Source organism: Equus quagga, chromosome 1, assembly GCF_021613505.1.
Source record: "Equus quagga isolate Etosha38 chromosome 1, UCLA_HA_Equagga_1.0, whole genome shotgun sequence".
NCBI classification, from domain to species: Eukaryota; Metazoa; Chordata; class Mammalia; order Perissodactyla; family Equidae; genus Equus; species Equus quagga.
Genome location: NC_060267.1, coordinates 138,658,896 through 138,673,900, shown reverse-complemented (window position 1 = coordinate 138,673,900; position 15,005 = coordinate 138,658,896). Strand labels below are relative to the sequence as shown.

At 44.0% G+C, this 15,005-nt stretch overlaps 1 protein-coding gene across 1 annotated transcript in view; it reads right to left on the bottom strand.

Moving 5' to 3' along the window:
- KIF9 (kinesin family member 9) overlaps nt 1-15,005 on the bottom strand; it is a 53,817-nt gene that overhangs the window by 30,761 nt on the left and 8,051 nt on the right. The window contains exons 5-11 of the mRNA XM_046640406.1: nt 14,639-14,745; nt 12,626-12,850; nt 6,855-6,938; nt 6,651-6,743; nt 5,753-5,900; nt 4,641-4,705; nt 2,135-2,212 (exon numbers count right to left, since the gene is read on the bottom strand). Of these exons, the coding sequence (XP_046496362.1) occupies nt 2,135-2,212; nt 4,641-4,705; nt 5,753-5,900; nt 6,651-6,743; nt 6,855-6,938; nt 12,626-12,850; nt 14,639-14,745 (800 nt within the window). The remainder of the gene's footprint in view (nt 1-2,134; nt 2,213-4,640; nt 4,706-5,752; nt 5,901-6,650; nt 6,744-6,854; nt 6,939-12,625; nt 12,851-14,638; nt 14,746-15,005) is intronic.

The following is a 15,005-nucleotide window of genomic DNA, read 5'->3' as shown; positions in this document are numbered from 1 at the left end:
TACTGGAAACAACCAGGCAATGCAGGCTACAGTACAGGAAAGGTGAAAACCAAAATAATTTTCCATGTCCCTCTCAAGAATGCATGCTTATAAAGGAAAATATTTATCATGAAGATTATAAACACATTCACATTTGATGACATGGAGACTTGGCTGTCCAAGATCAACAATGCAGACTTCAGAACAGAAATTACATTAAAGAACACAAAAGGCCTTGCTGTCAGGTGCAATGCCCACCCAGCCAGGTTCATCGGGTGTTAATGTGGTAGTCCTGAGACAAGAGAACACCAAATATGAGAATAAGAAAAATAAATAAGAAAATCTTCAAGCTACAGAAAAGCATAGAAAATAATGCCATGAAACCTGAGAAGGCCATCCCCAAATCTAACTTTAACAGCATGCTGCCATATTGGCTTCAGTTTTTCTAGAAATAAAACATTTCAGATAAATGTGAAGCCTCCGTGCACCCCACTCACAGTCCATTCCCCCTGACACGCAGAGGGAGCCTCCAGCCTCAGTTCGTCTTTTCATCCCCACATGGTTTTCCTTTTACTGCACACTCACACATCCATTAATGATAACCAGCATTGCTTTGCATGTTTTTATACTTGGTGTAAATGACAGATGCTACCATTCAGTCCACGTCAATCCCCAAGTCAATTTCTCACTTGAATAAGTTATCCATGCTCGTAGTTCTAACTCTGGCTCCCTCCTCCGTAAGTCATTCAGCTGCTCTCCTGTTAAAGGCTACTGATCATGTCCCTAACTTTTCACTAGTGCAATAAGCAGGGCGAGCACTGCCCTCTGTTTAAGTCTCTTCGGGTGAAAATGCCTCTAGAATACCCAGAAGTGACCCTGCTGATCTGTGGAAGTGAGTAGAGCGCTAGCGAACACTTACTGAGCATTTACTTCATGACAGCACTGTGCTAAGAGGTCTCTACCCGTTATCGTATTCTGCACAACATCTCTTTGAGAGTGGATTCTATTATCTCCCCATTGACAAACGAAGACACTGTGGCTTAGAAATCCTATGTATCTTGCTGACACCAGATAGCTGATGAGGGAAAGAGCAGGTTGCTGAGCCAGGACAGCTCAATGCAGGGGCCAGGGCTCTTAACTACTGTGCCAGTGGTTCTCAAGGTGCGGCCCTGGAACAGCAGCAGCAGCACCGCTGAGGAACTTATTAGAAACGTGAATCTTCAGGCCCCACCCTAGACCTATGGAGTCAGGAACTCTGGGAATGGGGCCAGAGACCTGTGGTTCAATGAGCCCCCAGGGTGATTCTGATGCCTGCTCAAGTTTGAGAACCAATGCTCTGAGCTCTACGCCCTCCTCAACCTCCACACCATGGGTTAGTTCCACAGGGCCAGAGGGACTGTTGTTTCCCTTCAGGATTCAGAATCTGGAAAGTTTTACTGGTTTGCCAGGAGCTTATGGCATGTGTATGCTCCTGTTTCCAGTAACTACGATTCCATAAGCATCTTAAAGGAAAGCCAAATTATCGATAAATGTGTTTTTACGTTACTAGATGTTGCCAAAATGCTCTCCAAAGTGGTTGTATCAGTTACACTCTGACCAGAAACAGACGTGTTCCTGTTTCTACACATTCTCACCATCATTTTGCATTGACCGAGAAATTCTAATTTTTGCTTGTCTGAGAGTGGAACTCCACTAAGGCTTAACATGCATTTCCTTAGCTAATGGTGACGTGGAGCATTCCCTCTGATTGGCCAGCTCCACTTGCTTGGAGGGGTCACTCAGGCTGAGAGGAAAGAGGTCCTGTAGTGACATAACCAGATGAGTCTGAGAGATGGTCCAGTCCACATTGATTTTGCTCCGAAACAGTTGGCTCTTAAGGAACTCTCATACGGAAGTCCAGGGTACTCAGAGGCCCTGAAGCTCACAGGTGAACTGGTGATGGCCTGACTTAGCCCTTTCACCTTTGCGGCAGCTCCCAAGGGGTTCTCCAGGGACTCTGAAGACTCTGGCCTATCCCACAGTGGAAAGGGACTGACCCAGGATTGCATGGGCATCTTTGGTTGAGGCTAGAAGAGAAGCCAGGCTCGTGTGACCTAGGCAGCAAACCCACACACCTTCCCCACAGTGAGACGCCTGCCCACAAGCACCTTAGTACCTCAGCGTCATACTTTTCGTTAATGGCAGGCTCAGTGGTGACCAGCTTCATCCTGCTGGCAAATCGCAGTGAAGACAGCTGAAAAACAGATCAGACAGACCTCTATGTTTTTAGCCAATTACTTGCAAGTTGAAATATTTGCAAAACAAGTAAAAGGAGTCCACTAGGAAAGATGAATCTCTGCATAGAGGCACACTCCCACATGGAATGCAGGGTCTCCTGGGCCCACTGAGTGATGTCTGGGGGATCCTGCCCAAGTTCCTCTGGAGGGGCAGCCAGCCAGGGGTAATTATGGCTGGAGGCCCATGAGGTGGCTACATAAGCAGGCATTTGGGAAACAGCCTTGACACCATGCCCCGCTGCACTGATGTTACATGAGGGGTGGAAAGCTGCTCCCTGGCAGTGAGGGGCAGCCAGTGGTGGGTGGTACAAGGCAGGCCCTGAGATCCCAGCTCCACACCACGCTGGGCTGACTTCGGGGCCTGAAACAGGGAAGCAGACTTGGAGGGGGCATGGGTTACCCAGAGTGGCCCAGATGAAGGACTGAAAGGGTTCTTCCTTTGGGCAGTCTGGGTGGGCCATTGAGAGCTCTGCTACTGACCAGCTGCACATGGCAGCCAGGCCTTGTAACTTCTCTGTAGCGTCAGGGCGACCTGCCTCATAGGGTCACTGGGAGACTTGGTAATGAGGTAGTAATGTGCTCCGGACAGAACTGGCCCACAGAGAGCCTTCAGGAAGAGGCCCCTGTCATTACAACACTGTCATTGGGATTGCTTCTCTGTGCGGTGAAATCAGACTCTTCTGCTCCAAGCACAGCAGCAAGTGTGGCCATGAGGCCCTCATGGTTACACCTGCACACACACGCAGTCACTGCAGAAAGCAACACAACCCATGACAGGAATTGTTTAACAACATTTGGAGAAGAGAATCTTTAGCTTCCACACCCCCAATATGCTTTTGTCCCAAACTCAAAGACCCCTTCAGCAGCCCCTCAGGGCTCTGTGGGCTCAGGCCAGGGCCAAGATACTGAGTGGTGTGGGCACAAGCCTCTGGGGATGGTAGATACCAGGAGAGTTGCTTCCTGTGCAGTGACCATCTCAGGGGAGAGAGGGGCCTTCCTCTGTCTTGGAGGACATCTTTCTTAACCAGGCAGCCAGCCGGCCCAATATTCATATGGCTCCTCTTGGGGTTCACCATGCTTTATTATACTGTGAGACCAGGAGGTTCCTGAAGGCTTTCTCTGGGGATGCAGCCTGCACGTCAGCTGGAGCTCCCCTCCCTGGCCTCCCAAGTCCCAGGGCACTGAGTAGGTGGCAGGAGAACTCCCCCTGGAAGTTGGGAAGATCCCTAATGCACAAAGCTGGGAGGTCGTGCAGGAGCGTCTTGCCCTGCAGTGTCCCTGGAGATGACCTGCTTCACCGAAGTGGATTCTCCAGATGACTGAAGCTTGCCTTAAACATCTACATTTGAAAAGCAAAATGTCTAAGGAGAGCTGTCCACATCTGTCTTATTTATGGTGGGTGGCCCTTCAGAGGAAGAGGGGAGCCCTAGGCTGAGTACCCAGCTGTGTGGGTTCCATGTGTCACTGCCTTAACCTGTATTCCTACCCCTGGTTCTCATAAGCTTCTCCTCCCCCCAGGTCACCTGTGTCCAGCTGCTGACTGTATCTACCTGAATCACAGCTCTGGCCACAGTCCTCCCCTACTGCAACCCCGTGACAGCCCAGCCACCTGCAGGAGAACAGCCGAGGCCTCAGCCTGACCACCAGGGCCCATCCAGCCCGAGTTTCTTCTTCTTCCTCTCTTTCCTGAACCCCCTCTTGCAGTGTCTAGATATTCCTGCACAGCCCACACCTTCAGGCCCAGTTTCCTCTGCCATGAACATCTCTGCTTTCCCTACCACCAAGCCAGCTCAGCGCCCACATTCCTCACCCTAGCTTCAGGAAAAATCCCTCCCTCCTCTAAAGAACTCATACGTCTGGGCCTCTCACATTACTTAGGGCCATGGTTGGGAATTCTGAGCCCCAAGGCTAAGTATGACTCATCTCTGCTGAGCTGCCCCCGACTACACTGCACACGGCAGGTGCTTAATACTTACCATAGCCTCGAACTCTGGTTGTTTTCAAGATTTTTAAACACGTGTTATTATGAAGAACAAGGAATCAATATGCTTCGTGATTCCAATTCACAGGAGCAGCACCCCAGAAAGCATGGTCGTTGCCTCCACAAAGCTGGCTCTCAGCCTCCTCTCTTCACATAGGCTCCCACACTGAGCCCGTCTCCTGCCTGGCTAATTCCTTGACACAGCTTCTGCCCCTTGCTACTTGGTATTTGGATTCTGGCTGGGACCCCTCAGCAATTTTGGCTCGACTGTTCCTCTGGATGCCTCCTTTCTTGACAACGTCTATGGTTAGTGTGCCAGCTTAGCTAGCCCAAAGCCACCTTACCCAGCCCTGGTACCTATAAGGATGGAGTCCAACCTGGTCACACTGGCTGTCTTTACATACCGTTTCTTCTAACTGGGCGGCGTCTCCATAGATGTTTGTCACAAGAACCATATTGCAATTTCCCCCTGCAGAAAGCAGGATACAGAAGGGCCATAAACCATGTGGGTTTTCCATCAGGACATTCCTTTGAGGCTGGTGGGGTCTATTAGGGACTGAATGTTTGTGTAGCCCCAAAATTCATCTGTTGAAGTCCTAACCTCCCATGTGATAGTATCTGGAGGTGGCTCAGATGGGAGGTACTTAGGTTTATATGAGGTCATGAGGGTGGAGCCCCCATGATGGGATTAGTGCCTTTATAAGAAGAGAAAGAGAGACCAGAGCTCTGACTCTCTTTTTGGCCTCTCTCTCTATGCTATGTGAAAACACAGCAAGAAAGCGGCCATCTACAAGCCAGGAAGAGAGTCCTCATCACGAACTATCCCTACCGGACCTTGATCTGGGACGTTCAGCCTCCAGAACTGTGAGAAATAAATGTCTGTTGTTTAAGCCACCCAGTCTGTGGCACTTTGTTATAGCAGCCTGAGCTGACCAAGATAGGGTCAGAGAGGACACACCCAAGCATGTATGAAGCTGGGCGGCAAGGGGAAGAGGGAAGGAAGGGGGAGAGGCCAACAGATGTACCTAAAAGAGGAACCGGGGAAACAGCAGAGGAGAGATGGCGTTGGGCACAGAGGGGCAAGGGCAGGGGAGAGGGCTGTGGGCCAGGGCTTTGCTCATGGTGTCACTCATTTAATAATTAGACACCAATGACTGCCACCAGGCCCAACACAATAGCCTGGGAACACAAAGGATGACAAGACACCTGCTCCTCTACTGGGGAGGCTGTATTGGAAGGCAAGACATCATGGGAGAGGCCCTCCACCTGGGTCTTCAACGTGATGAAGGATTCTGGCAGCTGGTTTAGGGATCCCCTTTAGAAGCAAAGCCTAAGCAAAGGTTCTGATGAGTGTACAGCATGGCATGTCATGGGTGAAAGAAGAGGGCACTCTGCTTGATTCTGCCTTTGCAGGTGTGTCTGAGGTCACTGCCATGGGGAGGGAGCAACTCTATCATCACCAGTAGAAGATGTGCCAGGCTTGTTCCTCCTCCCTGTGCAACAACCACACCCTCACCTAAAGAGTCCTTCAGGGCATGGGTGAGCTTGCATTGCCGGAAGGGAATGTGGTCCCGCTTCTGGTCCCCGAGGGCAATGATGGCCTGCTCCAGGAATGACAGCGACTTGTTGATGTAGGTAGCTTCCTTCAGGACTCGGCCCTCTGACTACAAACCAAAGGGCAGTTCCGCTTCAGACTAAGTGGAGAGGCTGCCCCACCAAGAACACTGCAGGTCTGTGGGTAGGCCAAAGCCTCCTTCCAGAACAAGGGTCTTCCCTCAATGTCACAGGATTGTATTCCATCTTGGGCTAATATTAATACTCATAGGAACACTTGTGACTGCTCGTGTGAATATGAATACTCATGTGAATATTCCTATGAATACTCACTTAACATTAGCACTAATATGAATATACATAGGAATATCTGTACAGATACCTGAGCAAATAATCCTGTGAATATCCACACAAATACAGACACTCATAGGAATGCTCATCTGAATATTCTTGTGAATACTTATGCTAATACTCACACTCATATGCATACTTGAGATGAAATACTCATGCAAATATTCATGTGAACACACACACTATACACAAAGAAATGCTAATACTAGCAAGGGGCATTTACTGAGTGCTTACTGAGTGTCAGCCACCTTGCTAGGAATTTAGGGGCCATCACCTCATTTAACGTTTACAAAAATCCTGTCAGGTAGGAACCGCCTCTATGTAGCAGCTGTTCCCCTTCTGCTAATTCTGTCCTTCCAGCTCCTCAGGGTCAAGCCCACACGCTCCACTGTGCCTAGCTCAGGACTGTGCTTATGAATGCCCAGTGACGATGGCCCATGTGCACGGGCCCCATGCTGGAAAAAGGCCTGTGGCTTATTGAGAAGGAACCTCTTGCTCCCCCGACTCACCCCAGACTTCCCCAGCCTTTCCGAGCCTGCTAGATCCACCAAGTTAATTTTGGAAGTGATGTACTTTTCATCTGACAAGGTCCGTGAATGGGCCTATGAAACATCCAAACAGAGGTTACACTGTCACAGGGAGAAATTTCTGACAGAGCAGGCCCTGGGGGAACCCGCCGCCCCCTCCATGCTGTTCAAAGAGCTCAAACTTACCTCCACGTAGATGGTGAAAATGCAGTGTGACCTGGATGAGTTTTTGTTCATCGTGTGGGAGGCTATAATCCTGTTGGTCTCTCCCTGAAGAGGAAGGAAAGCATACACAACATTTTGAAAGATTAAAATAAAGCATTTGGGTCATTTTTCAACTATACTGGCAGCTATCCAAGTGATCTTATGTCACTGCAGTCAGCTGGGTCTTCCAGGCAAACCGCATTTCTAAACTGGTAGAATAGGACAAACTGGAGGCCAGACGTATACTTTCCCCCATTGCTGGGGACGCATGACTTTGTATAGTTTTCTGAAAAGCAAAGTGGCAATAAGAATTAACAGCTTTATAAATAAGAATTAAAAGCCTTACAAAATTCATGAATATTGAACGATAATCAGTGCACAAATCCAGCAATTAGGGAACGACCTATCTGCAAATGGAATGTTATGCAGCCAGGAAAATACTGACAACTAGTTCTTAATAATAGAAAAATGCAAAATCCAAAATCATAGCAAAATGACTTCAACAGCACATTAAAAGCTTCACACAGGGCTGACCCGGTGGCGCAGCGGTAAAGTGCACACGTTCCGCTTTGGTGGCCCGGGGTCGCCGGTTCAGATCCAGGGTGCGGACATAGCGCCGCTTGGCAAAAGCCATGCTGTGGTAGGCGTCCCATGTATGGGGTGGGGGAAGATGGGCACGATGTTAGCTCAGGGCCAGTCTTCCTCAGCAAAAAGAGGAGGATTGGCAGTAGTTAGCTCACACCTAATCTTCCTCAAAAAAGAAAAAAATGCTTCACACATGGCAACTAAGTGGTATTTACCCCTGGGATGCAAGGATGATTCAACATTGCAAATCTATCATTGTGATACACTACATTAACAGAATGAACGACAAAATCATATTCTGGTACAATCTAAGGGATGCAAAAGCATTCATAGAAGAAAGAATAAACAGCTGCTGTTACCAAGATGTTAATAATGGTCACTTCTGGGTTGGGGTTTATAGGTCATATTTCCCTTTTTATACAGGTTTGTGCTTTCTTCTGTATGTGAGCATATATTACTTTTAAAAATTAGGAAAAATCAATAATTTGTAATTTTAAAGGGGTAGCTGGCCCTTGCTGCTAATTCACAGGATTGGACCCTATGGCCAGAACACACTTAAAAGGAGATGTGACGGAAATGGCTGTTGTTAGAGAAAAAGGTCCTTGCGAGAGGGACTCCTGTCTCCTTAAAGGCCCCTGAGAAATGCTATGAACAAACTGCAAAGCAGTGACACCATGGCTTCCTGGGGAGAGTGGAACACCTGAAGAGGAGGGAAGGGCCTGGGCTGTGGAGCAGGCCTGGCTGACCCTGTGGCTGTGTCACCTCTCACTGTCTACCAGTCCAAGAAGGACTGCTTCCCACCAATGACTGAGTGTGGCAGGGATACTAATATAGATCTGTTCTTAGCTGGCCAACTTTGGCTCAAGGATTCCTGACTTCTTTACACTGAAACTTCTTTACACTGCCTGGCAGTCTAGGACGCTTCCACCCGACCTTCCTTCCCTTCACTTGAGGTAAGACTTGCATCATGGCTTGATGGCGATCCAGCCTTACCTGGTTCCCTTCCTACTTCCTTGACACAGGAATTTCCCCTCACAAAATCTTTGCACATTTAATCCCATCTTGGCGTCTGCTTCTCAGAGAACCCAGACTAGACATACTTTTACAAGACTGCTGAATAGACGGACAGTTGACTTCTCACCAATAACAATGGAAACCATAACTTTGGAATAACGTGTTAATGTAGTAAAAGAAAACAAATGCCAAAATAGAATTTTATGCCCAGCAAATACATCTTTGAAGATTGAGAGTAAAAGAAAGACATTTCAAAAAGCAAAATATTGTTTATCACCAGTATGCTCATTTTAAAGGATGTACATCAGAGAGCAGGAAAACAATCTCAGATGGAAAGTTAAGGAGAAAAGCAATGAAAGTGGTAAATATGAGAGTAAATGTAAAAGAAGACTGAGTATACAAAACAGTAATAATAATGCCCTGCAGGGTTAAAAAACAAAGACATAAAAGACAAGGCAACAATCCTAAAGTTCTTGTAGAATCCAGGAGGAGGGAAAAGGTTTTTATTAACTTTAGATTTTTTAGAAGTTTTTAGTTTTAAATATTTTATTTTGAAATATGTTATAATATAGTAATTATAATGCTATGATAAAATAACATTTTATTTTTATTTGTAAGAAGGAAGTTTCAAAGAAATGTACAGGGAGGTCCTCTGTACCCTTCACTCAGCCTCTCTCTATGATAACATCTTGCAAAACTATAGCACAATATCAAAATGAAGAAATTGACATTGGTATAATCCATAGAGCTTATTCAGATTTCCTCAGTTATACATACTCATTTGTATATGTATGTGTGTGTGTGTGTGTGTGTGTGTGTATTAACTAAATATGCAAGGTTATTTCTAGGATAAACAGAGAGAGAGAATACAAATATGAATAAATATATAACTTCCAAACTAGTAAAGGGAGAAACAAGTATAACAAAAAATATCCAATTAAAAAGAGGGCAAAAAGAAAAGTAGAACAAATGGAACCAAGAAAGCACACAATAATATGATTTAAACCCAAAAATATCAGTAACTACACTAAGTAAAAATGGGATTAAATGCTTCATTTAAAAGATAAAGACTGTCAGACATCAAGACTGAATCATGATGAAATAGAAAATATCAACAGATCAATTACTAGTAAGGAGATTGAATCGGTAATCAAAAATCTCCCAAGAAACAAAAGTCCAGGATGAGATGGCTTCACTGATGAATCTACCAGTGAATTATTTTTTAATCCTCTTATATGTTCTTTTCACAAAAAGCCAAAACAAAAAATTTATATACATTCAACTAACCTAAAATTAAGAATTTTTTCATCAAATAACACATAAAGAGGGGGAAAAAAGCAAGCCACAGAAAATAGAAGATATTTACAATACATATAACTGAAAAAGAACTAGTTTTCAGAATATACCAAATTTATACAAATAAGTAAGAGAAAGAAAAAAGACATCTGTAAAGAAAGTAAACAAAAGGCATGAACAGGGAAATCCAAGTGGTCAATAAACACATGGAAAGGTCCTTAATCTCATTGGTAATTAGGAAAAATGCAAGCCAAGACCACAGTGGGAAGCACTACACACTGGCCAGATTGCTCAAAATTTTGTCAGAATAATGGGATTTCTGATAACCTGCTGTGGGAACATACCATCATGGAAAATAGTTGGCATTATCTACGAAAGCTTAAGACACACATACTCTATGACCCAGCAATTGCAGTCCTTGGATTTACCTAGAGACATTCATGATTATGTGCACCAGATATACATACAAGGATGTTTCCAGAGGCATTGTCTGAAATATCCCCAAACTAGGAAAACCCAAATGTCCATAATAAGTAGAATGGATAACTAAACTGTAGTGTATTCACACAATGTAATACAATGATGAAAATGAAAAACACACAGCAAGAACATAGACGAATTTCACATAAAAAGTAGGTAATGGGTAAAAGAAATGACAGAATTCATTACATATGATTCCTTTTATAAAAATTTCAAAAAAATTAAACCATGCTGTTTGAGGAAACATAGGTGGTATGCTATAGGTGGTAAAGTTATGAAGAAGACCAAGGAAATGATTACCATACAAATAAGGAGAGTGGTTACTTCTAAGGGCATGAATAAATATTTATTCATGATAAAAACTCTTCACAAACATGGACATTCTTTAACCTTAAGCCATGAAAAACCTCCTGCAAACATCATTTTTCATGGTGAAATGTTAGGAGCAACAATAAGACAAGAATACCCCATTGTCATATGGGGGATCAGAATTGGTCACCCCAAAATATGTCTCTCTGGCTTGATTATTTTTAAGGACAAAATACTCTGAAGGAAACTTTGACCTTCCTGTAACTACCTAAGAGCATTGAAGATAGAAGGCCTGTTCCGGGAAGGAGCTAATACCATAAGATAACTATATTATAACATAAAGTAGCTGTGGTAGACAGGAAGGCAGTAGCAAGCCCATTTTTATCAAAGTTCTCTTTCCAGTCTCATTGTCTATAGATGGCCCAGCAAACATTTGTTTACCAAACATTTGCTTTTCCATCTCCATGTAAATTGCCTTCCTCCCCTCTGAAGTCCTAAACCACTACTCCCAACATCCTCCTTTGTCTTTGGCTAAAGATGGTATTTAAGGTGGTGGGCTTTGGCCATTTTGGTGAGTTATTCAGTTTTCCTGGGTTTCTCCCATGTATATATGTTATTCAACTTTGATTTTCTCCTGTTATTCTATCTCATGTCAATTTAATTCTTAGACCAGCCAGAAGGGACCTAGAGGGTAGAGGAATTGTCTTCCCCCACTACAGCTCCACTGCAGGGGCTCTTTCTTCCCTGTAGATGCAAGGGATCCAGGTTTAAGTCAGCCCTGAGGACACCAATGTGACTTCTTTTTTAAGTTTTATTGACATCTAATTTAAATAGTGTAAAATTTTACTGTCTTAAGTATAGAATTCAATGACTTTTAGTAAATTTACAGTGTTGTGCAACTATCACCACAATCCTGTTTTAGAAATGTTGCATCAGTCCAAAAAGTTCCCTCGGGCCCATCTGCAGTCACTTCCTGCTTCTTCCCCCAGGCAACTGCTAATCTGCTTTCTGTCTCTACAGATGTGGCTATCTGGACATTTCAAACAAATGAAATCATACAATAAGTTATCTTCTTTCTTTTACTTAGAATTTTTTTTGAGACTCATCCATGTTGTAGCATGTATCAGATTCCATTTCTTTTTATTTCTAAAGTTTTCCAACATATAGATGTATACCTTTTGTTTATCCATTCACCGTTTGATGGAATTTTGGTTATTTCCAGTCTTTGGCAGTTATGGATAATGCTGTTATGAACATCTGTGTACAAGTCTTTGTGTACACATACACTTCCATTTCTCTTGCTTAGATACCTAGGGGTAGAATTGCTAGGTCTTCTGATAAAATTAATGTCTAACTTTTTAGGAAATTGCCAAAATGGCTGCACCATTTTACATTTCACCAGCAACGTATTAAGAGTTCCAACCTATATTACCTTTAAAAGAATAACATACACTAGGGAATTTTTTTATTGATTTGTAAGAGCTTTTCTATATTAAGGATGTTAATCCTTATTTTTTCTATGCCAAAAATGCCCATTATTCAATGTTAACCAAAAAAGGGACAATTTCGGGGCCGGCCCAGTGGCGCAGCAGTTAAGTGTGCACGTTCCGCTTCCGTAGCCTGGGGTTGACCAGTTCGGATCCCGGGTGTGGACATGGCCCCGCTTGGCAAGCCACGCTGTGGTAGGCATCCCACATATAAAGTGGAGGAAGATGGGCACAGATGTTAGCTCAGGGCCAGTCTTCCTCAGCAAAAAGAGGAATATTGGCAGCGATGTTAGCTTAGGGTTAATCTTCCTCAAAAAAAGAAAGGGGGGGGTACAATTTCAATGCACGGGAAAAAAGACTGGAAGGAAATAAACCAAAATATACATTATTGTTGCCATAGGTAGAAAACAGATGAGTGAATTTTTTTCAGTCCTATATTTTTTCATTACTATCTGAACTTGCAAAATGAGCATATATTAATTTTCATTCTGGTTATCAAAGTATGTAAAAAACTAAGAAAGAGGGAGAGAATAAAAGAAAAAAAGGGATGGAGGGAGGAACCCTTAGACTTGATCATCTCACCTCGAAAAGGAGGCTGAATGCATCTTCCTCCTGACTTGTGAGGTGGACTGACAAGCCCTTAATGAAGACCCCTTGAGGGTTTTCCACGATGGTCATTGGTGTGACTGAGGGTCCAACATAGGGCAGAGTGGACAGAAGATCAAACAGGCTCTCATTATAGATTTCCAGGTAGGAAACACGCACAGTGATGGCATGTGTGGGGCGTTCTTCGATCATCCTAAAAACCTAGATGGAAGATTGACAGCAGTCACCAAGAGCAGAATTTCAATGACCAGCTAGTGTTAGTGGAGTTCTTACCTCAGGAGGAAACATCAAGAAGTACAATAAGAAAATCTTTCCCCTAAAAAAGTTTAGTCTAGTTGGTGTGATGGTCATCATCATCAACAACACTATGATTATTAGTCCATCAGGTGATATTTATTATCACCTTGTAGTTTTTTGAGGCCTGACTTATAGGTTGGATAATATTTATACAGTCCCAAGAAGTAGAGGCATGACGAATGGAAAGTACTCTGAAGTGAAGATCTCTTGTTTTACGTAGTCTCACTCTATATAAGCCTCTTTCACATCCATTATTTAATTCCATCCTCATAACTCCCCTGCGATTGAAGCAGGGCAGGGCAATATCCATCTGTGGGAAGCTCCATGTAATATAATTATTCGTCTATGATCACTCAGGTAGTAAGGGAAGAAGCCAAGCCAGAACTCAGCCTTCTCAACTCCTAACACCCTCCCCAGTACTTATCAGTAAGTGACTTTGGTCTAGTCTTTTCCTCTCTCTGGACCTGGATTTTCTTATCTGTCAAATGCGGAACTGGGCTCGACAATCCAAGGTCCCACTTTGCTCTAACAGTCTAGATCTGTGCTGTGTAATATGGTAGACACTAGCCACAGGTGGCTGCTGAGCACTCGAAATGTGGCTAGTGCCAATGAGGAACTGAATTTTAAATTGTATTTAATTTTAATTAATTTAAATTTAAAAATTGATACTAAATTCAATTATTGGTAAACTTTTAAGTATGTTTGGAACAACCTGGGTTTATAAATCTACTTTGTTGACTGTAAATTTTATGGAATCTAAATATAGATCAAGTATTTTTGATGAATATTTAGTCTCTCAATCGAAATGTACTGTAAGTGTAAAATACACTCTGGAATTCAAAGACTTAGTATGAGAAAGAGAGTGTAAAACATCTCAATAATTTTCATATTGATTACATGTAGAAATGATATTTTGGATATATTGAGTTAAATAAATATATTATTAAAATTAATTTCACCTGTTTTACTTTTTAAACCATGGCTACTGGAAAACTCAAAATTGCATATGTGACTTACATTATATTTCTATTGGGCAGTGCTGGGCTAGACTACTAAAGTCTAAGATGTTAAGATACTGAAGCTTTGACCATGGGATATTAAGGATATTTCTTCAAAAATTAGAGCATGAATGGTTATAAACTAGAGGGACAGCTACACTTCTTACAGGACAGGGCTATAAAACCTCAAGATGCTTTTGAGGAAAATCCCTTTGCCTCCTACCTCCAAAGAGAGGACCCTTACAGAACCCAGGTTAGTGGACCCCATAGGCAGGCCCTTCTGTGCTGTCTTCAGTCATACTTCCCGGATCCCGAGGGCTGACTCAGTCCTGGAAGCTCTGCAAGCCTCCATATTCTCCTCATTAAAACCAGGAAGGAACGTGATTAGGACCTCCAAATCCTCAATTACAGGATTACAGACCATCAGAGCAGCAAGAAGTCAGTCAGCATGTCCAACTCCCTCTTTCACAAATGAGGAAACAGCACAGGCGTGGGTCAGAGTCCGAAACCCGAACTCCCAGCTTCTTGAGGTTTCTGATACACACACACCCCACCATGTATATCCTGCCTCCCTACAGGCTGCAACTCCTTTGACACCTGGACCCCACTGTCTCCTGTAGCTGACCTGGGATCAGCAGCATCTATGGTAGAGAGGGCGCCTGTATGATATCCCACCCACGGGCCCACTCTCTACCTGCTGTAGAGCACGAGGGAGGATCCCCCGGTGCTTGTAATTCTCAGTTGCCCCCGTCATGGTGTATGTCTTGCCAGCTCCCGTCTGCCCATAACACATGATGGTGCCTGCAAACATTTCAAAACGTGTCTTGGTGACATCCAGGAAAATAGCTTCAACATAGCTCTCCTTTCCCCCAGCATGCCTGTAGCCAGCCAGGACCCTGGTGTTAAGGCGGCCATCAGGAGCAGCCAAGGACATCAGGAATTCCTGCCCCTGAGGGTACATGGGCAAGGAAACAGGGACATAAATGGTCAAAACACAGACATCTGTTCTGAATCTGTGGTCCATGTAGTGTTCTACTGCTCCTTTTACCAAGAGAAGATCT